The sequence below is a fragment of the Calonectris borealis genome, chromosome 2 (assembly GCF_964195595.1).
Source record: "Calonectris borealis chromosome 2, bCalBor7.hap1.2, whole genome shotgun sequence".
Lineage (NCBI taxonomy): Eukaryota > Metazoa > Chordata > Aves > Procellariiformes > Procellariidae > Calonectris > Calonectris borealis.
The window spans coordinates 115,400,514-115,426,384 of record NC_134313.1 but is presented as its reverse complement, the minus strand read 5'-3'; the positions used below and the strand labels follow the sequence as shown (position 1 = coordinate 115,426,384).

Genomic DNA, 25,871 nt, shown 5'->3' with positions numbered 1-25,871 from the left:
CAGGTTAAACTGAAGTAGCAAAACATGCTAGAAACCATCTTGGATATGATTTTTTTCCCCAAGAGAAGCAAAGCACTGAGACATATCAAAAAAAGTATGAGGAATTCAGTTAAAAGCAGTGTAACTTGTAATTTTTAATCAAGATGTACCCTGATAGTTATACGCAAGCTGTAAAATCTAAGGTGTGGATACAACTTAAAATATCCATCATAATCATCCATGTATCTGCTACATGATTACACCCACAGCTTCTACTCTGTGTGGATATGCAGATAAGCATACATAAACATAAATGTAGAAGAGGAATGATTCAGTGTAAAAGGGCTTCAGAAAGGTTTGATGTGGAGCAAACTTATAGAACTACAAAAATACCATAGAAGAAAGAGAAATCCAGACAGTTCAGGAAGCCAGAGAAATGAGCAGTCACCCAGATTCAGACAAAGTGAGCAATAACCAGCCGTACAAGACGACTGTTTGGATTTGGAAATTGCGCTTCACCTGGCTCGAACGAAATCTGCATTCTGCTTCAGAGCACTATCCTGTTGCAGTGGATTTATTCCTAGTGGATTAAGAGCTGTTACTGGGTTTTAAACTAAAGCACTCCTACATTTTATTCTCAGCTCCATTACCTGTTCTTTTTAGTTTCCTAACGGGAAAGTTAATAATAAGGGTAATCCAAATAAAAATTTATCTTATGCTTTATAATTTACAAAGCATCTACCATGCTAGTACCGGACTGACAACAGAGGAAGACAAATACTTTACCAAGAATTACAAACTAACTACAAACACTTCTTTCAAAAAGCATACATTCTGATACCCATAAAAAGAATTAAAGGAAACTATGGAGGGTTTGTACATCTAATTCATAAGAAAAATTTAATAATATTTAAGATCTATTTTAAAACACAAGATTAAGTAGATTTATTAAATCTAATAAGGTGTTTATGAATATAAAAACCATGGGTGCTGTTCTTTTCTGTGAAGATCCTTAAAAAGCTGCCACTAAAGGATCTATGAAGATCCTTAAAAAAAATGCCATTTCGAAACTAAAACTAATGTCGCCACTTTTAAAATTTTCCTATTAGTTGTGCTGACATCTTTGTATTCAATCTGTGTGAACAAAAGTAGAACCTATATTTGGGATTAGACTTTCTATTGGCATAAATCATAAAAGGGATACTCTGGTAATCTTTTATATAAAAACTGGACCACCACAGGTATCTAGCTGCTGCAATTCTAAGTCACTGTGTTCTAGGGCAAAGGGTCATGTTCTGGTGTCTACACAGTAAAAGGTAAGCATGAATGGAAGTTGCTATATATAAGTACGGATTCAAGAGGCTTTGAAGAGCTTAAAAGCCCTACAGCCTTTCATAAGCCTTAAAGAGATGTTTCAGAAAACTAGAGTCACAGAGCACAGGCTGGCGCTTTGAAAGTCTTAAAACCAGTTACATCAAGGTTTCTGGAGACCAATAGAAGTCTTTCTTCCATGAACCCATAGAATATACACAACTGTATCTCTATCCAAAGAGAGCTATACTTACAATCTCTAATAAAAAGGTTGCTTTTTGTTATTAAGGTGTATAAACCAGAGCTCAGTTTTAACTGGAGCACATTAGGGTGTTCTAGTGACACTTGTGCTTCCTTACTTCCTCATTTCTAAAGTGCAAACTAATTCATCTTATTTATTTCTCAAAGATATAAATAGATTTGTAAGCCTAAAGAGTGAAAGCTTAAATGTCTGCATTTAAAAACATTTTACTGTTCTCCTTCCTTCTCAGGTATTCCAAAATTGAGTACGTTATGGGGGAAGGAAGGAAATCTTAGCACACATTTTCTTCCCTCATTTTCCTTTAATTTTTCTTTAAAAACCCTTTCTGTTCGAGAATATTTGAACTGTTTCTTCATGGAACAAAACCCATGCAGCTTAATTAGTAAAGAGTTTATACTAACTTCATCTATGCCAAAAAATCCACAATTACAGTCACTTCTCTATGATGCTCACTCTCTTGGATCACACACCACTTGCACACACACAGTTAAAATACTGGTCTGTTTTAGCAGAATTAATACAAATTTCTGTGCGTCGATGAAACTTTCCCTTTCCTGCATCTTTAGTTTACCTAGGTTTCCCAAACCTATATAATCATTTTTTAATACATATTTGTATATAATCGGCCCTCCTCTTCCCTATAAACTTTTTTATCATTGTTTTCTCCCCCCCCAATTCTTACTGTGAGAGTACAGCTCTAAAGCTTTCAAGAAGTTCAGAGAACAAAATCAGTTTTGCAGGTAACATATTATTAATACACATTAGTAACATATTAATGATAACTCTTACGTTGTATTTATTTGCTATGTATGCAGTCTTGTATATAAATATGCAAGTAAGTGATTCCTGCCACTAAAGTATATACTAAAAGATAATATAAAGACAACATTTAAGCATTCACAGAAATATGTTTTTCGACGTGCAACTGTACTAGGGATATTCTGTAGCGTAGTGAAAAACAGCCCACAACTGTTTACTGCTCTAAGTGTAGAAAAACTTAATTAAATTTGCAACGAAACTTTAAGTAGTGATCACTGGACCTGAAATATGGTCAAAATACCTAGAACTGAGAAAAAAAAAAATCTAGTAACTATTTCAAAACTACAGATTTCAGCACAGTGTGAATGTCCTCTTTGCTCCCCATCAAAAAGCTCAATCTTGAGAACACCCTGACTGAGCTAGTAATGAATCTGTGCTCTAAGGGCATGCTCTAAACAAGCATAACCCTTTACAACAAATGAAGGCTTTCCACAGATCACCTTTTTAATCATTGTTTCAGTCCAATCTTGCTTAGCTTGAGAGAGACAAGTCCAACACAATACAGTGTGTTGTGCTACATCCATCTGCTTATCAAATTTCTATCCTGTTACAGCTTTCAGTGACTTGTCATTTTCAGGCTCTGCATGAGCAGCAAAAAGGCACTTGCTAAACTGGAAAAGCAAAGTAATCAAGAAGTATGAGGATGAGCTGAAACTCTAAAAATCACTGTTTTGAATCACTATGGACTCAGAAATGCCATGCCTCTGAAGCATGTGAAAGATGCCATCCAAGTCCTGTGACAATAATGAGAAGAATACAGCTTTGCATGTGCGTATGTTAGAAAGCAGAAGGCTGCTTTCCTCTCTATGCCTGCTTCTTTTTCTCTACTCCTTGTTCTCTTCTCACTGAGCTTCTCCACGTGTATACTATGAAAACAACACTGCCAGGCAAAGAAATATATATTTAAAATAAAATCTAATTATTAAAAAAAAGACTATTTATCATCACAATAATAGCTGCCAGCTTACCAACTAGAAGTAGCTGAATTTCAGTGTCTATGCGAGAAAATTATTTCCTGCTACCATTAGTAGTAAATGACATTGTGAGGCTTTCACTGTGCACAGCAAAAAGCATGTAATTTTTAAACAAAAACAATCTCAATGTTTATCATATCCATTTATCTTGAATACATACAGACATACATAAAAATGAAGAGGAAGACTTTCAATGGCATTAATGAATTCTAAGCAACAAACGTACAAACTTGTGCAACAATTATTAAAAAGTTGTGTAGAGTATGGTTACCTGTATAACAGAAAAGGTGTTAATTTTTTTATGTTACAATAAATCCACATCATACAGCACACCAGCCAGGAGCTATCAGGTACTACCTCTGCGAAATTTAGTGCAGGGTTAGCAACAGGGTAGTTAAGAGAGATGCCTTTGTGAGAACAAGCCACAAGCGACACTAGGTTTGCCTTCTAGTACAGTACTCTCCTCCCCCTGCTACAGGCATCACTAAGAGGGGTGGGAGGACTCACCACACCGTCACTCTGTGGCTTAGGTTGTTTGGTGGAATCCAAAGCAAAGATAGTATACTCAGAGAGAAAAGCAGGTTCTGCTATCATCCCGGCTAGCAGCTGTCATTCAATGCAAAAAGTAGGAAAACGAAAATAGATCAACTAATAAGGTAAAGAACGTTGCACGATTTTACTCAATTTTTCCACACTATTAAAAACATCATAAAACAATACAGCAGTTTATGACACAACAGATTTTGATAAAGGCAGGACATAACCAGAAACTATGCATTAGATCATTTCAGAACAGCCAAAATATATTTTGATCATTCAAAAGTAAAAAACCACACAATTAAAAAAAAAAAAAAAGATCGTAGTTTAGTCAAAGATAAAGTCTTTGTCTCAATGTTTCAGGCACTGATATTGTAATTTTTTTAAAAACTTCTGTGGATGACTTATCTTCAGATACCAGTGAGCCTTCTTTGCTCTCAGTTATGTGTGAAAAACTCATTATTCTAAAAATTCTATCAGTATTTCAGCTATAAACAACATAAATTGCATACTTTTGACTATTTATCTTCTAGTGCTCTTATATACTAGAATTCTAACTACATTAAAAAAAAATTCCTTACAAAATTTTTCAAACTACTGGCAGACTATTTTGTAAAAACACCACAAGTTGAATTAACCATTTTATCAAGTCAGTATCAAAGAAAAGATTTAAATTCCTAGAAACGAAAAACACGAAGAGAAAGAGACTGGAATTTGAATTCAAACTGGATATATACATGTAATGTAGTGCAATCTAATGCTGTTAGGATGCTGTAAGAGATTTAAAAAAAAAATTCCTCGTGATTTTACTCACACACAAAAGTTCACTGTTAAACTTTCTGATAGCCGGAGATTTCAGAACTGTGCTATCTGCTGACTGAACCAAAAAATGATATGGTTTTTCTTTCTCATTATTTCAGAACAATTTTGTTTTATTTCAAGTTACTAAATAGTATTTTTACGAATAAAATCTATTATAATGTAAGTTAGAGTTTGATTTTTTTTTTGTGATTGTTACATTGACTCCAGTGCTCCAGTAGATGAATTACATAAATTAAAATTGTGAGAGAAAAAATATTTTGATGCATAAGATTTGGAATGCTACATGACTTGCAATTTGTGTCCATGAAACCCTTTCAGAAAATGTATTAAGTGCTTAATGTTCAGTGACAGCCATACACATAAGTCTCTGAATGTCGGTACCGACTCCCTATGTCTTTTCTCTAATGTATTTCTAGGCTGAAAAAACCCAAATAATTACTGAAAAACCTGAGTAGCCGAGACCTAAATTACCAATCCTGCAGAAAACACAGCAAACTAAAAACCTAAACAATATGCTTTTATTGCCTCCTGTTTGATTCGGTATACTATATACATACATATATGCACACATACACACACACCCCCTAGTCCAAATGTCCATTGCTGGAGAATCCTGCTAGTTAACATCAGAAGACCTTCTAGAGCTACAAAGGGAAAGCAGCTTTGGTTCGTGGTCAAAAAAAAAAAACAAACGAACAACAACAACACACTACAGAACTGTGAACTGTCTTTACAGACAGAGTACTAACTCTAAAATTTATGCCCAACTTTTACTTCTCAAACTGGTAAGTACAGTGACAATTAATTCTGACGTCTATTATTCAGGTGCCCTTGTCATCGCATTCCCAAAGCTGGCATGGGACAAGTGCTCCGCTCCAATAGTTTACTTGATTTGCCAAGAACTAGCTAGGTCCAAGAAACTCGGGTGAAATTTCTCACTTTTCAGCTACTACAAACATGAGCTGCTAACAAAAGAGAAGGTCCCATTTCTCCTGCTCCCAATCTTTTTCCCCCCAGCCCGGACACACTTGCCCAGTGCATCCACTGTGGTTGCAACCACATGCTGAGGTTGGTCAGACTGGTCACCAGTCCCTCTCTCAGCCTGTTAGCAGTATAATTCCTAAAAGTAAGCTGTATTAAAGTTCCTGCTATAAATTTGTTCAACTGTGTAAAACCCACCTCTTTGCTCATCTGAGCTTTTAGGCAAAACAAAAATAAGGAAGCTGACAAGTGTTGATGATTCCAGAAAATCTTTGTTAAGTGGTGATGGTTATAGAAGCTTATAGCCTTGACCATGCTATGCATTTTGTACATGTACCTCTTGAAAGGGCACAGAAAAAGAAATGGCAAATACTATATATACACAAGTGTACAAACATACAGCAGCAGTACTACAAGCAAGCCTGATGGTGTCGTGAATTAGAAGCATGCAAATGCTCAACCACAAATAAAACGATGAAATCTTTAAGATAACAATTACTTTGTATGTTTAGAGAAGACCAATTAAGATGATGAAACAGTTTACAAAGCACCCATAAATGGATTATGGCAAATATTATTAACCAAAAGATTATGAACATTTTCAACATGTAACATACATTATCTTCAGCTTAGTTAAGTCACTTTTAAAAACATGACCATCAAGAACTTCAGGAATCACAGATGGTTCAAATTATCTCTTCATAGTAACAGTATGCTAATGTTTGCTTCTCAGAGTATTAAGTTGTGACATTTCACCATAGCACTATTTTGCTTAATCCTAATTCCATTAAATAGTACACCAAGCAACGTGCATTAAAGAGAATTCCTATTTAATCTCTAACAAGTTATTATTCTTCACCTGAAATTAAAAAAAAAAAAAATTGGACTGTCAGTATGTTCAGCATCCATGAATTGTTATATTTTCAATCATCCCCTGAAGTCCATGACCATGTCAGTGCAGCCAAGTTCTAACAGGAGGCTTAGACAGTAAGTCTTTGACAAAACGTTAATTACAAAACCCAAAACTTATGGGTAAGATGATAAAGAGCTTTAAACAATGGAAAGAGTTAATTTTAAAAACTCACTCGAACTACCTGGTAGGCAAGTGATAGTGAGCTTATATAACTCCTTTTTAGCAAGATCAGAAGATCCAAGCTATCCACAGCCTAAAAGATGCCAATCCACATTACTAACTGTTACAGTTTCGAGAAAAACAAAGAAAAAAGCTTATGAATATAAATTAATGCAGTGCTCCTTGAGTTTGCACACCTACAACTCCAGGGTCTCTTATCATAACTAATAGTTTACATAAACAGTAGAATGCAGTTAACAATACTGTTGAGTTTCACAGGTGTTAGTCAGAACCCTGATGCAAGAACATCACTGAATCATCTCAGCTTCACCCTACTGTTGCTTGTGTAAAGGCAAGCACAAAAGGAAGGAGCCAACCCTACAAATAAAGAAGGGCAGAAGACAACAATACTCAGGCAGAACAGTAATCACTGTATCAAAATGAAATTGCAAAATATTTCCTCCCCAGTAGCCAAGACAAGAGTTTCACACTTCAAATAGCTACTAAAGACAGAATATACTCAGTCATGGTCCAAGAGTGGTATTTCCTTCGCACGTTTAGAACTGGCTGCATCTGCATATTAGTGAGTTCATCCGCCATTCTCAGATGTTGGGTGCCCAACAATGAAAATATTTAAGTACTTGCTCACAGTGTTTTTGCTACTCCAGCAGCTCATTACCTGTTACGTTTTTACAGCTAAATTATAGGCAGAACTGTCTAATGAGTCCTACAATTACACTACCTAATGCTTTCCAATATATACATGTGTTTCTATTTGTACTTTTTAGTTTTTTTAATCAACTATTCAGTATGGCTTTAAAACTAGCTGTCTAGTTAACTTGGGGCATTTTTTCCTATGCCTGGAAAAAAAGCAAGAAACAACCTGCTGGTCTGCCAAAATTAGAGCGATATAAATATTTCCACAATGGATTCTTGCACTTCAGAATCTGGCCTAAAACCCACTCTGAATTATCTTAGTAGCTTCAGAAACATTAAGCATATCTGGTGCTATACTGTCTAATGTATCAGTAGCACCACATTAACGCTATGCCAGTAATGTGATCAAGAAAACTAGACCAGCGGGGAATCCAACTGGGCTGAAGCATACTGGAAACAGACAGAATGTGCAAAGATGTAAACAGTCCTTTAACTAACCTTCCCTAATCCTCTGAATGCCATCAAATCACACTTGAAGCTTGCTATAGAACTCCTACTAAGATCTTCCAACATTCTGTTTCAAACATACTCCAGGGTAAATGAGCTCCCTACCCCATACCGACCTTAATCTCAAGCACCAAACTGAGGCTATGATATTGCTGATATTTTGTCACAATATTTAACTCCTATTCTTTTTTTTTTTTGCAAGTAAAATCTTACTAACCACAAACATTTTTATCTTGGAAAGAAAGTTACAAATGAGGTAAATTAGGTGATGAAGCCAGACACCAGATGATGCTATGTTTCCTTCAGTATTACCAAAGAACAATACTTAAGTTATTTTTCAGGTAACCTTTATATTTTGAAAATTCTGAACGGTTTTTGTAGCCCTCCAGTTTGGCTTAAGTTAAGCAATCTTACTTGTTCTTTATGGACTTCCTGAACTCCAGAACCAACTGTGTTCCTATTATTTTTGCTATTCCTCCTCCCTCTGAGGAAGAGCAGCTGTGTGGTATTTGGCTGCCTGCCAGGTTAAACCACGACAGAACTACCATGCTCAAATCTTCTTTTGCTAAGATTCTGAATGAGCGGGGTGCAAAGGCCAAAGTACATGTGATCCCTAGATCAAAGGGCTTCCTTAACATGCTGTGAAACAAAAACCAGAATTTAACAGGGATTAGAGTTTGACCCAAGTCTCATTGCTCTGGAGTAGTTGAATCAATGCATACTACATACATATAATATGTTTGATTGCCAACATATTATATGTTTGATTCCCTTTCAGAAAAAGAAGAGAATCAGTGGTTCCAAATTTCAGATTAACCTGTTATCAAGCAAATTTGAAAATTCATACATTTTGTTAGCAAAGTGCATCATGGTATAAGTGCATTTGTAGGATGTTAATACTCAAAAGCTTCTATAATTGTATGTGGACAGTTTTGCTATGTTGTATACAAGCACAAGAAAGACAGAGGGAAAGGGATTAGACTACAAGTTTGTCTAAGAGACAAACCAGTATTTGCTCACCTAGTTCAAGGAGCTTGGGGATGTCTTACTGACCAGTAACTCATTCCCCACAGTAAAATAAAAAAATTTGGTTATTTGTCCAAGTTGGGGAATGCCATAAAGAAGTTGTGAATAATTCAGTAATTGGCTGCAAATTAACTCTATCGCAGCCAAACCCAGCACAGCAAAATAATCTTTTATGCCTCATCCCTAATGTGATCAGGGAATAGGAAAAACTGAAAAGCTGAAAATTCCAAGGTTTCCCTCTGCAATTAAAAAAGCCCCACAATGTAAGAGTGCAGAACTGCGTTTTCAGAAAGAGGTAGTACAGAAATCAAATACAACTCTTTTCTGGTTTGTTTTTCATTGTGATGAGCAATCTAAACATGCTGGTACATGCATCAGGAGTTGTAAAATCCAGGCTTTAGATACAAACTAAGTTACACAGCCTCCAAAATTTAGTTTTAAATTTGCATGTCAGAAAGGAAAAAAGAGGTAGATATATCTGAACCACCACCACCATCTTTGCATGGCAACATCTATTTAGAAGTACTTCAAATTAAGTACATGAATACAGGACAGATGCAGCATTAACAAAGGTACTGAAGGAATATTATTTCAGCTTTACTTGTCCTGCTTTATTAATAGCCCACACTAGAAAAACATTTCAATTAATTTAAAAACACAGTCATTATATAGGACTGAAGTGAGACTGAAAAGTACCTTGGCTAGTTTATCTTTAGCTCTAAGAAGAGCTATATATATTGTGCTCTGCTGTCACTTCCATAACACTCACAAGGATGTGAGTGATATTTGGATCTGCATGACTGGTAGGTCATCCACAGCAAGCTATCAGCTGTTTGCTCTCAGCTGATGGCTCCAAACTAGCTTTGTTATCTTCTGCAGGTGGGCCTGACTTGTAAATAAGTATGTTATAGGACAGAAAGAAAATTTTGAACTTCTAGGAACTATACTGAATATGATTGATCTATTTCACCTCAAATTCTGTTCAAGAGTCAATGCAGTAACAGTTTGAAAACCAAACACTATTCTTCCCTAGAAAAGATTGGAAGCACTAAGCAAGCATGTTTTAATCATCCAGGGCTGTTCCGAATGGCACCAAGACCAACTCAGAAAGGATAGGATATACAAATTGTCAGAAGAAATTCTATGGAAGTACCAATATATGCTTTTACCTCACACTGTAGTCATATTTTATGAGCTACTTGCAAGAACAGAATACAGAACTAGAAAGACTTCTGCTTTTTCCTTATACATGAAAAAATTATGAGCTTCTCTGTAACACTGCCTCTGGAGTTCCACCTCTGAAGAAGAAGAAAGCAGGCACAAAAGAGAAACTTACCTAGTGTTCCATGAATGGACCGTACATGTTTGGTTTTTTTTTTCTAAACTGAGAATGTTTTGGAATTTTGAAAAGTAAAAAAATCTTACCATTGCAGAATATAAACCAAGAATGTTTGCGTGTATGTTTTATTATGATTCTTTGATCAGACTAATGCTGTCCTTTACAATTGTAATTCACTCTGAAATTGTTTTTATTCTAAAAAAAATATTCTGAGTTTAAATCAAAGCTTTCACGTACAATACTTGCAACTTCAATATTACAGCACTAAAAATCCCAAACCATGATCTATTGAAGACATACTACAACATAATAGCCCAAAAGGAGGACAGAGAACACATAAGAGAACTGTGAAACACTGTAATTTTGCTTAGCTTTCAGTACCAAAAGTGTTAGCAACTATTCATGTACTGCAGGAACGTTTTAGCATATGATACTCTTCAAAAACCAAACATTTTCAGTGTATTAAATGTCAGCCAACTTTAGTTCATTGTAACGCCATTGCCATTGACACCTGTACATAAAACATCTGCCTGATCAAATGAGAACACTGCAAAAATGCCCCCCAAAAGACATAATGCACCCACACAGTCATATATTTTCAGAGATAATATGTAATACCTTCATCTTTTTTAAGCATAATAATACTGTCACTGAACTGAATTTTATGAAAATCTAATCCAACAAACAAATTTCAAAGATGATTCACTTTTAATCATTCTGTTAGCATTTATGAAAAATATTTGGAGAAAGGAGATTTCATGTTTTGATCATTTAAATTTATCTTTATTTTAGTAAAATTTTCCATTTGATGTAAAACCAGTCCTTACAAAAAAAGAAGAGATTTTCATTCCCTTAGCAGCTTCACTACTTTCTGAATTTCTAATTACAGGATATGTTTCACAAGTAAAATTCTCACAGCAGCTCCCTAAGCCCAAGGATAACTGTAAATCTGAGGTCACTTTAGTACTGTGTTTCCATTCTTATCTGCCTCTCTGATCATTCCAGTGTAACCATTGTATTTAGAGTATATGTTCTTCCAACATAACTTGGCATGTCCTGTGGGGAATTCTTTGCTTCTCCTGTTTGTCTGGAAAAGCAGTCTGAAAAGAGAGTCTACTGGGGGGCAACTTACATCTAATGAAACAGTACAAGACAAAATGTAGTTCTCCATAGAAATTATGAACACTACAGAAAGTATTGATACATACAGGTGACATATCAGTAGCACCCAAAAACATTTGGAAATTTATTTATTTTTTAAATATGTTATCCAAGTTGTGAAGAAAGCTAGTATTTTTTAATAAATCAATTGATGAAACTGAGTCAGAAGATAAGCCTTCAGGCTCACAAACCTTTTTCAGATCTGGAATAAAAGCAGACATCCTCAAAAAGAAATACAAGTTAGGGAAAAGTATTCTGCCTTTCACTCAATGTGTGAGTTATACTATTGGAGCAGAAAAGCAGTTGGTAGTTGTATAATAAAAGGGATCAGGAATGTTACCACTTAATCTTTCCCTTTATTTCCCACTGAAAACAGAGAAGATTTCTTCCTTTCGTGTAGGCAGCACCAAATTAATGACAGACAAAAGCCAGTGAATCAGTCGCACAGAGGAACATCACTGTGTCTCATGGCTTCAATATTTCATATTCCACTAAGCTTTTGCTGCTTAAAAAGTCTGAAAACCTTGGCCAAATCAGTCCTTTAACCTCTAGCACATTCTAAAATGGATACACATAATAAAATAAAAAAAAAGGGGGAATCTTTATTTTTGCACTGGTTACTGATGACACCAACTCTCGGCACCAACTCACTCCTAGGCCACAGTGGTAGTTCTCATGTGGCAATATGCCACTTCTATACTCTGGATAAAGAATAGAAATGCAGGTTGTTTCCCCCCGACAAAAAAAAACCAAACAAACCCCAGCAAACTCTCCTTACTGAAACACTTAGTTTATCCTGGGTGACACTGCTTGCTGACATTTTGGAGCATCAGTTAACAGAAGACCTCTCTTCAGGGACAGAGGGAGGTCATTACATACATACATATATATATATATATATATGTATATATAAAACATTAGAGAAAATAAGCATATATTAGAAAACTCAATACTGCATTTCCAAAATACAAAACAAAACGAGGTACTCTTCCTTTCATTTCTATTATCATTGCAGGAAGCAAACTGCCAAGCTGTAATCACCGGTAGGGGTCATAATGGAATCTAAGACAAATTTCAGCTATAGCTGATCATGTCCTGAAGAAAACATGGTGTTAAAAATTGAAGTGGATTGTCCCACTGCAAGAAAACACATCTTTTTTGTAGCAAAACCCAGCAACTGAATTTTCTGGCTAGGAACTCAACATTTCCTCTGACAAAGTTCACAGAATCACAGAAGTTCCCTGCTTTACTCCACCGGCCTATTTTCACGCTCACTAAGTCAGGGCTTTTTTTGTTTGTTTGTTTTTTCTATTTTTAATCAAACCACTTCAAAAAAAGCCATAGTACTTAATATGAAAAAAGATGAGTGCGCATTATCTCCTCTGTTTGCTCTATTATACAAGTCATGGCTACCCTGATAGCAATTTTAATGATATTTTATGATTGATAATTTAGACTCAGTTTGGTGTGTGGTTTGTTTTTTTTTTGGGATTTTTTGGGTGTGTTTTTTTGGGGGGGAGGTGAGGGGGGTAAATTTGATAATTATTACTGGTATGGTTAGAAACATTCACAAGGGCTCAGTTTAAGCCTTTAGGCTCATCCACCTCAAGTTACCTCTGCAGCTAACTGGATTCCCCTAACTTTTCAACTAAAAGAGGCATAAAAAACAAAGTCAGTCTCTCTGAATGTAACTTCTGTCCTACAACCTCACTGAGGTCAGTTCAGCGGTCAGATTTTTAAGACCTGAAGAAGGACTTAAAAGATTTCCTAATTTGGGGGTTAACCACAGCTTAAAGGTCTAATATTAAATACTTCAGTATTTAACCTAAAAATTAGACTATTCAAATCTATAAATGCACAGAAAATAGTAAGATTGAGGAATCAAAAAAAAAGTTAATCAAGGACACAAAGTTAGATTTTTATTTTATTTCTTTTTTGAAGTTAAAGTTGAAAAATACAGAAAAACAGTTCTCAACTGACCTCTTTGTCTGGTGTTAAAGTGCCTTCATCATTCTGATCTGTAAACGAAGATGTCCTGCTTCTGTTGCCAGTTGGTGGAGGGGATTTGGAAGGAACCTACACAGAGATCACATATATCAACAATAATATTAAGTCCAGGACTAATTATTCCGTATCATAATTTACTTCAACAATTACTAACTATAACATCTCAGTAAAGCCTGCTCTAGATCTCCCTTTTAAAGAAAACAATCAGTTCCAAGTACTGTCTGTGATAAGTTCTAATTTCTACAAAATCTCCAGAGCAGAATATGTCATCAATCAGCCACGAGAACATGCAACAAAATTAGTGACTTTGATAATTTCTGACCATGGTCCTCTTAGACCAGATTTGAAACTCAAGCCTCCTAATACTTCAGCAACATACTACAGTTCCTTAAGGTTTAAAAGTTTTGCAAACTTACAGGGATTCAAGCATTTACATACAGAATACCATCTGATTCCTTTAAGAAATTAAAAAAAAAAAAAACAAACCAAAACCACTGACAAAAGCAAAAAACACACTTATAAAATTGAATCTAAACAAAGAAAAAGGGCAGAAGAAAATGACACATTTTATGATGTCAATATGAACTTGTTGTTCCTGTCAGAAGTGAACATGTATTGAAAGAAATTTCACAACTTCATGCTGAGTAAGGTTGCAACAAGCCACGCCAATCCAACCCAAACATAGCTTGGCAGCCTCATACTTCAAAATATAAAATTTCAGTATAAATGTAATGAACATTAAAATATCAATAAGCTTTTATGTACAAAGAAACTAATTAGCAAGATCTCTCATTAGGTATATTCTACAATATAACCGAAATGAACAAAGTGGTGTCAAAAAAAAAAAAAAAAAGAAAAATAACTACCACAAATCCTTCACCACTTTGTTGCAGCACCATCATTGAGGTTGCATACATAAATTCTGCCTTGCCAAATGCCTGTCTCACAAGATAGAGTTAGATGTTCTGAAATATGATTGACAGAGTATCAGACCACTGAAAAGATATGACCAAAAAAGGCAGTTTTTTCAGAGAATTACACTCCCTTTATAGCCTAAATCTATGGGTAGGTTTTGTAAAATTTGGATACTAATGAATTAACTCCAATATCATACAAAACACAAGATTATTCCAAAATCTGTCATAGTTACACGTCTGACCAAGTGGACCCAATGTTCCCACCTGAAAAAACAACTCAAAAGTCAAACATCTCACCTAGTACCACATAACCATTCACCATGAAAGCTCTATGTCCTGCTGAAAAATTCCACACCAAAAGTATTCATGGGGTTTGAAAAACAACAACAACCTATTCATGCCAATAGCCTATTCTCCTCCTTTTATTCCTACTCCCTAACCTAATACCAGTGACTTAAAGAAGATCGCTTGAAGCCCTCACCATACAGAAGGAAAACGGTTTCCAAACATTCATCACCACTTTGCTACTGTTTAAAAGGAGTATGAACATATCTCTTCACTCTGCCCTTAACAGTTCTACAGTTCTCACTGTTGCGTTCAGACTTCTTGTCAATTTGCAGCCATTTCAGTGGCGCTAAGCTCTGCAGCACGAATATTCGTTGATCTCATGCAACAAACAGAAAGATTATGTAACTGAAGTTGGCTAGAACAGCAGAGATGAAAGAGGATAGCATAGTTCAGCTGGAAGGGACCTACAACGACCACCTAGTCCAACTGCCTGACCACTGCAAGGCTCACCAAAAGCTAAAGCATGATATTAAGGGCGTTGCCCAAATGCCTCTTAGACACTGACAGGCATGGGGCATCAACCGTCTCTCCAGGAGGCCCGTTCCAGGGTTTGACCACCTTCTCGGTAAAGAAATGCTTCCTCACGTCAAGTCCCAACCTCCCCCGACGGACGCAGCTTTGAGCCATTCCCACGCGTCCTGGCACTGGATACCAGGGAGAAGAGATCAGCACCTCCCTTTCCACTTGCCCTCCTCAGGAAGCTGCAGAGAGCACTGAGGTCGCCCCTCAGCCTCCTGCTCTCCAAACTAGTCAAACACAGTGTCCTCAGAAGACATGCCTTCCAGCCTCTTCCTCATCTTTGTTGCACTCCTCTGGACACATTCAAGTACCCTAACATCCTTTTTAAATGGTGGGGCCCAATCTACGGGATTGCATTCCCATACTGTGATCCCCCCTAGTATGGGAATGCAATCAGTACAGCTAGAGGGAATCAGTGCGGGACGTGCTATTTCCATATGTATTTGCCTTGTAGGGCCCTTTGCAAAGAAGAAAGCATGGTCTTAAAATGCACTAGCTACCAGTTCATTTTTGAGTATAACTCAAAACAGGTTTTAGCTTCTAAATTCCATGTAGTTTGAAACCCTTGCTACTTAAAGACTGTCTTTTTCCCAAAAGCCCTCTGGACAGGGGGCCCTCCTGCCAAGGGAATCCATCTCTAGCATCGCTCTGCCTGCTGATATCTCAGATCCACGGTTGGACACATGCAAGGGCCTGTCGCATCACACTGAGCTGGAATCAAAATGTTGAGATTCTTTAATTGAACAGATATAGTCTGACAGTTTTCTGCACTCTGCACCAGTTTTGCAAACTCATTACCATGTGTGTGCTAGAAGATTGTTTCTCATAGTTTCTTTCATTAATTAAAAAAAAAAAAAGTTCCTTTGTATCTGAATGACGTCCTCAGTAATTTCATCACACTGACATTCTCACCTGGTTTCAGGTGGGCATATAAAAAGCAAAATAAAAAAAAAAAAATCCTTCTTTGCAGCTACCTTCCAGGCATGCAGGGCCTCTTAAAGAGAGGCACTTGCCTTTTAGTGTCAGATGGCCACCAGACCAGCCACCTCCTTACCCATATCAGCATTACCAGCAACAGCCTTCCTCTTCACTAAATGCCTGCAGAATACATTTAAAAAATCATCAGCGACCTTTACTCACACCCCTGGAGAGCAAAGCATATCCCCACAGACAGCAGTGCCACAAACTGCATCGCACTGACCCACCAGTGTTTCGTCTCTAGAGTTTTTTGGTGAAGGGCTGGATCTGCTGGTCCTGACTGCGTGGAGCTGGACTCCAGCAGGCTACTGATGGGCGAAAGCCCCCTTAACACATCTGTCAGGCTCCACCCTTCATGCTTTGCTGTCATCAAATGTATGAAAGAGTGAAGTTCGTGGTCTGGTCTTTTGAATTTAGATTGCAGAAAAGCATCGTTCAAGAAATGTAGGTTTCCTTGTCCACATCATATTCTGGAATTCATAGCATCCATGAGCCAGAAGCAGCTCTATCTCTATGGCCCCCATCCTGCCTACCAGCTGAAGCTCTGACAGAAGAGATATCCCCAACATCAATAAACCCCGAATTAAGTGCAGGGTAGAAATAGGTAACACAACTTCAGGTGGAGCGCCCTGAGTTTCTGCTCCAGTTTGGAAACATCGGAGTAGGCAAATGTTCCTGGAGGCATGAGTAGGTCACAGGGTGACTATAAGCCACGAATGTGATACAGGCAAATGCATTCTTGTATGTCAGGCAAGCTATTTCCATCAGAAAGGCAAGCGTTGTGCAAAGCCCTGGTGATAATTCACCTGTACATGTATGGACATTTCTCATTCCTCCAGTTCAAGAAAGACAAATTCCATATGGGATGAAGGCAAACAAAGACTAAGCAGTTGATAAGGGGCATGGAGGGCCTACAGAAGATGATGATGACAGGAAGGAGCAAAACAAAGGCTGAGAGGGCTGCTTTCAGAGAATACTTTCAAGAAAGGTATCAAGGATGAAGGCCAAGGAAGGAAAAGTGCTATTGAAGTGGAAGGAAAAATATGGTCAAGAACACAAAACAGTTCAGGACTTCTTTCCTAGAAGAAGAGCTCGCCATAAACACCATAGTAGCAAATGTCACTTGATGTCCCTTCATGTATCGGTAAGGAATGGTGAGGAAATCACGCATGCTTTCCATGTCTCTGCAAAGTTCATGCAAAGGGAAGCAAAACCCTTTCTTCCACCTCAGGCATCACCACAACCAAACGACTGTCTGTGGTATAAATGCCCTTATTTACACAGCGTGGAGGTACAGCTGAATTTACAGGAATGCCCAGCAGCTGGGCCCAGGCCCCCTGCATGGCCCCCAAGGGCAGGGAGAGCCCCCTGGGTCTCCTGGGCACCGGGGCTGCCTCGGGGCCAGCACCCCAAAGGCCTTCATGTGAAGGATGCTGAGCAGAGGGGCAGCAGGCGGGGCTGCAGTGGGCGGGGCCCGTCACCCCCGTGTCACAGTGCCACCGCCCGGCAACGCAGCAGTCACAGTGCCCCAGGGCAGGATAAAAAGGAGCATTGACCTGTGTCCCGCTGCCACAGCTGGCCGCGGGGCCAGCCCGAAGACATCCGAGGACGTCCTTGAGGAGTGGGTGGAATTACTCGGAGGGGGCTGACCGGAGGCTGGACGAGGCTGCTGGAGGTTCTCCGCTGCAAGGCCAGCTCCCTGCAGGGCCACCTTCAAAGCCCATCTGACGGCTGGAAATCCTGCCTCAGCCTTCAGGGAAGTGGCGCAAGCCCTTCAGGAGATGCGGAGAAGCAGCAACGCGTGGAGGTGCCCGAGGCTATGGGGCCTTTTCAGCTGGATAGCAGTGCCAAGACCAAGGGAATGCCTTCTGGAGGAGCACTCGGAGCTCGCCGTCCTCATCCCCTGTGGAGCCAGGGGCAGAAGCTATAAGAAATGGGATGCACAGGTGTTGCAAGGGGTCCCAGTGCTTTGGAGCATCCACTGGAGTCCCATCAGGCACGGGAAGGATTCTTGCCCCCAAGGTCAATCAGGCCGGGGGCATGTGGCCACTCTCAGAAGCCCCTGAGGTAGCTCCAGGTTGAGGGAGAATAGGGCTTGGGCATCTCCTGGGAGGGAGGCGTGACCAGCCTGTGGGAGGAGGAGGCGGGTCTTGCTCACATGCTCAGGGAGTAGCCGATCGCCAGCGCTGGGGTCAGGAAGGAATTTTCCCCCGGGGCAGATTGGCACTGGTCCCCGGGGGTTTTTTGCCTTCCTCTGCAGCATTGAGCATGACCACTTGTCAGGGCTCCTCTGCTCCCTTTTGGCTAGGTTACTGCCTGCTGCTCATGCACCACGAAGATGGCCTCTCGTGCCCTGCAGCTGGGGGGAGCAAGGCTTTTTTCCCCCACGGTGGGCTAGCAAGTGTCCCCGGGGGGTTTTTGCCTGCCTCTGCAGCACTGAGCACAGCCCCTTGCCAGGGCTCCTTTGGGCCATTTGGGCTAGGTCCTGCTGCTCGTGCTCCACGAAGATGGCCCTCGTGCCCCACATCCGGGGGGAGGAAGCTTTCTAGACTCCCGGGCTGGGCCCCCACGGTGGCCCCCGCGGGTTGCTTCTTGTCCTCCGTAGCATTGAGCACAGCCCCTTGCCAGGGCTCCTCTGGGCCCTGTCGGCTCCCTTCTTGCCCGCTGCTCTTGCACCTCCAAGGCACCTCTTGTGCCCTGGCTCTCTCGGGCTCTCTTGCCCGTCGCAAGTTTGGAGCGGGAGCGAGCTCTGCTCCTCCCTTGGCTCTGTTTCCCCGGGGGTTCTTGCTTCTGCAAAACAGCCTGGGCTTGGAAGGGCTGCAGGCTTGCTGCACCGTCCAGAGCTGCCGCTTTGCAGCTCTCCCTGCCTGCAGTACAAGTGCCGGGCCGGCACTAGAGCGCTTTTCATGCATCACTGGCCAAGAAGCACAGCGGCGCAGCAAGTTTTGGAAGGCAAAAAATGTGCTTGTCATCGCTATGTGTCGTACTTTGGAAAATACCCCACGGTACCACACACCTCTTCTTCTTCATCTTCTTCTTTTGTGTGTGGTCGGTCCTGATCCTCATTCTTCACATTCTCCCTCTTGAGGAACCAGGGGCTGCTTGGCCTGTGTTCCTGCTGCTGCTTTCTGCAGCTCTGTGGCTTGCCTTTGCTAGATTGCAAGGGAGGTTTTGTTAAGCTAAACTGAAGAACGCATCAGCCTGCTCCTGGCTACACATGCGCATTGTGTTCATGCTTGTGAGCATCGGCTCCGAAAGAGATTTGGAGAAATAAAAATAATATCCTGTTTGCACTTGTAACCTTTGTGTTATGTGTCTTTGAAATTGGTTTGGGAGCTGAAAACCCCCTGGCATTTCAGGCAAATAACAGTCTCATCATTATTCGACTCACGGTGAGTGCAGGGAATAGAATAGCATAGAACAGCATAGTTCAGCTGGAAGGGACCTGCAATGATCATCTAGCCCAACTGCCTGACCACTGCAGGGCTGACCAAAAGTTAAAGCACAGTATTAAGGGCATTGTCCAAATGCCTTTTAAACACTGACAGGCATGGGACATCGACTGCCTCTCCAGGAAGCCTCTTCCAGGGTTTGACCACCCTCTCAGTAAAGAAATGCTTCCTCATGTCAAGCCCCAACTTCCCCTGATGGACGCAGCTTTGAGCCATTCCCTCCCACGTGTCCTGGCACTGGATACCAGGGAGAAGAGATCAGCACCTCCCTCTCCACTTGCCCTCCTCAGGAAGCTGCAGAGAGCACTGAGGTCGCCCCTCAGCCTCCTGCTCTCCAAACTAGACAAACCCAGCGTCCTCAGCCGCTCCTCAGAGGACATGCCTTCCAGCCCCTTCACTGGCTTTGGTGCCCTCCTTAGGACGCATTCAAGTACCTTAACATACTTTCTAAATGGTGAGGCCGAGAACCGCACACGATACTCAAGGTGAGGCCGCACCAGCGCTAAATACAGCAGGATAATCACCTCTTTTGACCAGCTGGTTAGGCTGTGTTTGATGCACCCCAGGATGCGGTTTGCCCTCTTGGCTGCCAGGGCACACTGCTGACTCCTGTTGAGCCTCCTGTCAGCCAGCACCCCCAGACCCCTTTGTGCAGGGCTGCTCTCCAGCCACTCCTCTCCCAACCTATACTTGTGCCCAGCTTTACTCCATCCCAGGTGCAGAATCCGCCATTTGTTCTTGTTCTATTTCATGCCATTGCCCCATGCTCCAATCTATCCAGATCCTTCTGCAAGGCCTCTTGTCAACAACCCCTCCCAGTTTCGTACATTTAGTATCAAACTTGCTAAGGGTGCATTCAACTCCTGCATCCAGATCATTGATAAAAAGATTAAACAGAACCGGCCCTAGAGTTGAACCCTGAGGAACACTGCTGGTGACTGTTCACCAGTCAGATGTAGCCCCATTCACTACAACCCTTTGAGCTTCTGCCAGTTCAGCCAGTTCTTCACCCAGCGCACCCTGTACCTGCTCATCCCACAGTTCAATAACTTGTCCAGAAGGATGCTGGGATGGACAGTGTCAAAAGCCTTACTAAAATCCAGAAAAACTACATCCACCGCCTTCTCTTCATCCACTAGGCGGGTGACCTTATCGTAGAAAGATATCAAATTAATTAAACAGGACTTTCCCTTTGTGAACCATGTTGACTGTGCCTGATGACTGAATTGTTCTTTACATGTCTCTCAATAGCACCCAGTATGATGTTCTCCATAATTTTTCCAGGTACTTAGGTCAGACTAAGAGGTCTGTAGTTCCCTGGGTCTTCCCTCATGCCCTTCTTTAGATTGGAACAATGATGGCTAGCTTCCAGTCAGTGGGGACCTCCCCAGACTCCCAAGATGATTGAGAGGGGTCCTGCTGTAACATCTGCTAGCTCCTTCAATACCCTGGGATGAATCCAGATACAACTGGTCCCTTACAATTGCAGTGTCCACAAATGGAAAGTCACTGTTCCCTCAGTCATAGTCCTCCGACTCATGCGATCAGGCAGCCCAAGGTCTATCAGTATTATTAAAGACTGAGGCAAAAAACACATTCAATGTCTGCGCTTTTTCTTCATCCCTATTTGTCAGGTGACCATCTTCAACAAGTATTGGTCCAAGACAATTGCAATAGCATTTTTTTTCTCCGTATCAGCAGTTAGAAACTGATGTGTTCTTCAGCCTGTGAGGGGCTGAGCACAGGTATTCTCAATCTGACAGATGACATCAGTTAGCTAACCATTCATACGAAATGGGGAGGCCTACAAAGACCTCCTCCTCAGAAGTGTTACACTTGAGAAACTGTACCTCTGGATTTAATCAGTCTTAGGTCAGTAAATTTAGTCTCGGACACTACAAACCAGAGTACAAATGACAAGCTCTAGGTCTCAAAGCAGAAGATATGAATAGAGCAGAGAGGGTATGGTGAGTGAAGTCTCCCTACAACAGGGTATAGGAAAGACAAAAGCAAAAATGAATGCAAACAAAAGTCTTATAAAACTAAGAAGTGTTAAGTGTTTGGAAAATTTGGTTTGAAAATGTCTCGATAGAAATTAGCTGATAATCTATACGATGATACAATACCCAATAAGTGGAAGGCATTTCAAGGATCTGAAGTACTAAAAGCAAGGTAACAAAAAGTATATTCCACGCTCTTCGCAAGACTCCAGTATAGGCCTCAAAACCTTCTCGCTTATTCCTCATTTACAGAATCTATTTTCAGACAAGGTATGAGGAGTGAGCAGACTAGCCTATTTTACTTTTAAGATCAAATTTAACTCCAATTTCCCTCTAGTGTTACTGGAGAGCAATTGAAGAATAAGCAATACTGCAAGAGAACTATTTTACACAAAAATAAAAATCTGTTCTCATTTTCTGCTTCTGCTTTTCCATTCATGTCAACCCTTGAGTTACATCACCTACTGTGTCCACAGTATAGCAGACTAGGTGAAAGTGCCATTTATCATAAGCTTTTGTATTAGGTTCATGAAATTTGTTCATGTTAATTTTAACAGCCAAATAAAGACTGCAATATATTACGCTGTTGGGTGCACATGTGCGCTCAGGCCCAAATTCTTTCACAAGGCTGATTTTCAGCAAGTTCTGACCCTTTAACACATGCACCAAGTACCCTGAACTAAGTGGGTTACAATATTGCATGCAAGGTACCATAATTTAGCTGCTGCTTATTGAAAATAGTAAGCACTGCAGCTCAATCTTTTTACACTCTACTGAAAGTTCACCACATATGCCAATTCAGGTCAGCACTCTAAACTGCCACTGACAAAAATGTACTTAACTTCCCTAACTAGAGAAGACCCAGAGTTAATAACTATGAAAGGGCTTAAAATAAAACTCAACAAGCTATATAAAGCTTTACAGTAGATCCATTTCCAAACATACAGCCCCTGTTTGACAAATGAGTGATTTAAGAAATACTACATAGCTGAATGTCAGCAGTTTTGAAACCGTGGTCTAATACTGAGACTATGCAGTGTCAGATCTCCCAGGGGTTCAAATTACATTCAGATCAAGCCCGGGCAACTGATCGCCTATTTGTAAAATTAACTAAATTATCTGCCTATAGCTTAACATTCACATGATACAGAGTTTATGCCAGTTTTATTCTTTTAGATTCCAAGATGTGAAGGATACTTAAGCCAGCAAAAAGTCAAAGAGACATAGGCAGACATTATCTTTTTCAGCACAGAGTTTGCCAATACAAAGTTAACTTTTTAAAGTCTTTCTACCCAAATTTGAACCAGTAGAGAGAGTTTATTCTGCTTCGACACATGCATGAAATCATCACAACATTTTTTTGGCCACTGTCACTTTCAGAGATACTCTGCATCCATGTCATATCTAATATGCTTTATTATAATTTAAAAACAGTAGTTTCTAGAATCCAACACTAATGATAATTTTGTGAAAGAGAAAAATGGCCAATTAAATTATGACTAAAAAAAAAAAATGCCTTGCTCTCAGCTTTATAGTATATTCTCAATTATCCCACAGTCAAAAAAAGGGAGAATAAGGTTAAGGTAAGCAGACCAACCCTCTAAACGACGGGAACAGAAGGGACTTACAGGAATTGCAAGAACAAACATTAAGATGAGAAAAAAAGATAACTAGCACTCTCAATGCTGGGTTGTTATCCAGTGCACATGAAAGTGTCATTCCTTTAAATGCTGAAGAAGAAACCAGCTCCTGTTTCCTCCTGTTCGATGTTCAAGCAAGAGACGGTTTTTACATTCCTCCAAAATCCAGCCTTTGTAGAGTGGCCGAAGAGAAGATCCGTCTCAGAACCCTCTGAAGAGGCTTCCAGGACAGGAGGCGGCTCGGTAACAACCAAGTTGGCTTTCAAAGTTACAGCCAAGCCGCGCCGCGCTGACAGAGAGCCGGGGCGCGGCGCTTGCCAGCCGGCCCATCCCGCAGCCCTCGGCCGGCCACCACGGGCAGGTCGCCACGGCCCGCCCTGCGCGACCTTCCCCGCGGCCGGGGCGGCGGGACCGGTCCGACCCGCTGTCAGCGGGACGCCGAGGCCGTCCCGGGCGAAGCGCGGCCCTGCCCCGCCGGGCACGCCGCCACCTCCGGGTGAGAGGCCACCGGCAGCCGGCGGGACACTGCAAGCCGCCCAGGTCTCCGTCCCGGCCCCCCACAGCGACCCGACAGACACCTACCCCCAGCGCCCGCGGTACCTGCGGCGGGAGGGGGGCGGCGAGTCCCCCCGCCCCGCGCGGCGGCGCCTGCTCCTCGCTGATCTTCTGCTTCAGCTTCTTGAACATGGTGGCGGGAGGGAGAGAGGAGGGGGGGCCGGGGGCGAGGGGAGCGTCGTACGACTCCCCGGCCGGTTAAGCAGCGCCTCCCGGGCGAGGGGCGCCGGGAGGGGAGGGTGGCGGTGGTGGGACTTAGCTCCGCTCGCCCCGGCCCCGTGGAGCCGCCGCCGCCGCCGCCTCTCCTTCCTGGGTCCCCCCCACCGCGGAGCAGGTGAACGCCGCGGCTACTGCGCCTGCGCAGCCAACGTGGAGCCGAGCGCTCGGCACGGTACGGGGCGCTGCGAGGCACAAACTTCCCAACGGAATCCCCTGTGCCCTCCCTCCCTCCCTCCCTCCCTCCCTCCGCCCCGGGGGCGGGCGCTGGCGGTGTGCCGACCCGCCGGCACCGGCCGCCGGGACCGCGGCGGGGCGGAGCGGTGCTGCCTCCCTCCCTCCGCCTCCCTCCTTACGGCCGCGGGGCGGGAGGCGGCGCCGTGCTGGGAATAGCGCGGGAGGGGGTGAGGCCGCCCGCCCGCCGTCGAGTCACCGCGTTTCTGACAGGAGGGAGGGGAAACGGAGCGGTAACAACCGCCGCAGCAGCGCCTTGCTGCGCCTTTCCGCCGCTGCGAGAGGTGTCGGCGCCGCCGTAACCGTGCGATCCCTTGCCTTTAACCTCGCCACCCGGGGGGGCAGGCCGCACGGGCGGCAGCAGCCGGGCCGCCCGTCTCCCCTCCCCCGCCTCCTGCGCCCCACAGAGCCGGGAGGGGAGAAGGTGCACCCCGACCTCCCCCTTCCGCTGCTCCGTGAGGGCAGGGGCGTGCGAGGGGCGGCGTGGCGAGCTCCGCCTGCGCCCAGGGAGCGGGAGGCGATTCGTCTCCGGCGGCTTGTATTTCCTTGACTTGATTTGCCAGAATGCCAGTAACGGGGGCTTGCACGCCCGTATGCGACAGAGCCTCTCCGTGCCGGTTAGCGAGAGTCTCCCGCGCAAGCTTGCACAAGCCGAAGAATCGGGCACCTTGTTATGACAAGGTAATTAAAGGTAATACCAAGGCGCTCGATTCGTGGGTTTGTTAAAGTTTCTGACTAAAAAATGCTCAGAAGTTTCTTTTTGAAACTGTCTGAAAACCTATCTGCTGATAAGACACTCACATTTTTTTCATTTAGTCCACGCTGAAACCTTTTGAGTACTCTTCTGTTTGTAAACCTGAGGTACGTTGTTTACAAATGGGCTACCATGAAAGGGGAAAGGCAGTGTTTGCCACCGTTGTTATTATCCCTTTAAAACTGGGGGGAAATGTTCTTGGCCGCTTTGGGTTAAAACCTACGGCTTTAGAGCCCTTGTTGGATGGGGGGGGGGGGGGTGTTCAGTCCTGACAGTGTAGTCCTGTCAAAAAAAGCTAGTCTGAACCTACAAGCCATAACAGCCAGATAAGTATTTTGAAGATTTTTATGTTCTCTCTTCTATAGGTGGACTTGAAACAGAGGTATAGACAAAAGTCTCCAGAACTAAAGGGGCAAAAATGCCTAAATAGCAGTCCATGAGGAGATGAGATAAAATGGGCAATTAAGTTTACTGCAGCCACAAAAAGCAAAAATTCTCTACTTCAGTCAGGTAGCCTCTGTTCCCCCTATATCTGACATGCAGCAGCACGGCTGTACAACTCAGAGGTTAGCAAGCAAGAGGGGTGTTGCCTGATGGATGCTTTGGGAAACCCTCTTAACAACCTTCAGTCTCCTAATAAATCTGCGATTCTCTCACACTTACGTGCTCTATTACAAATGCTAGCTCACGTTCTCTTCAGCATCTACAGATTACACTCCAATTTTAAACCTAAGTCACTAAATGTAGTATGTGAGTTTGATGGATAGATGCGTAATTGAAAGGGTACTAGCTCCTACAGCTATC

General features: G+C 42.0%; 1 protein-coding gene across 21 annotated transcripts in view; it reads right to left on the bottom strand.

Annotated features, from left to right (window-relative positions):
- The window catches only part of GOLGA4 (golgin A4), a 77,719-nt gene extending 53,438 nt beyond the window's left edge, over positions 1 to 24,281 (bottom strand). For 5 of the 21 annotated variants that reach the window (XM_075143008.1, XM_075143014.1, XM_075143018.1 and 2 more), the window contains exons 1-3: positions 23,891 to 24,277; positions 13,428 to 13,523; positions 3,853 to 3,951 (exon numbers count right to left, since the gene is read on the bottom strand). In XM_075143008.1, the coding sequence (XP_074999109.1) occupies positions 3,853 to 3,951; positions 13,428 to 13,523; positions 23,891 to 23,995 (300 nt within the window). In that variant the 5' untranslated portion in view covers positions 23,996 to 24,277. Of the gene's footprint in view, positions 1 to 3,852; positions 3,952 to 13,427; positions 13,524 to 14,320; positions 16,674 to 23,890 lie in introns of those variants that run through there. The other 16 variants (XR_012672577.1, XM_075143005.1, XM_075143009.1 and 13 more) reach the window with 11 other exon arrangements.
- Positions 24,282 to 25,871: the final 1,590 nt, after the last annotated feature.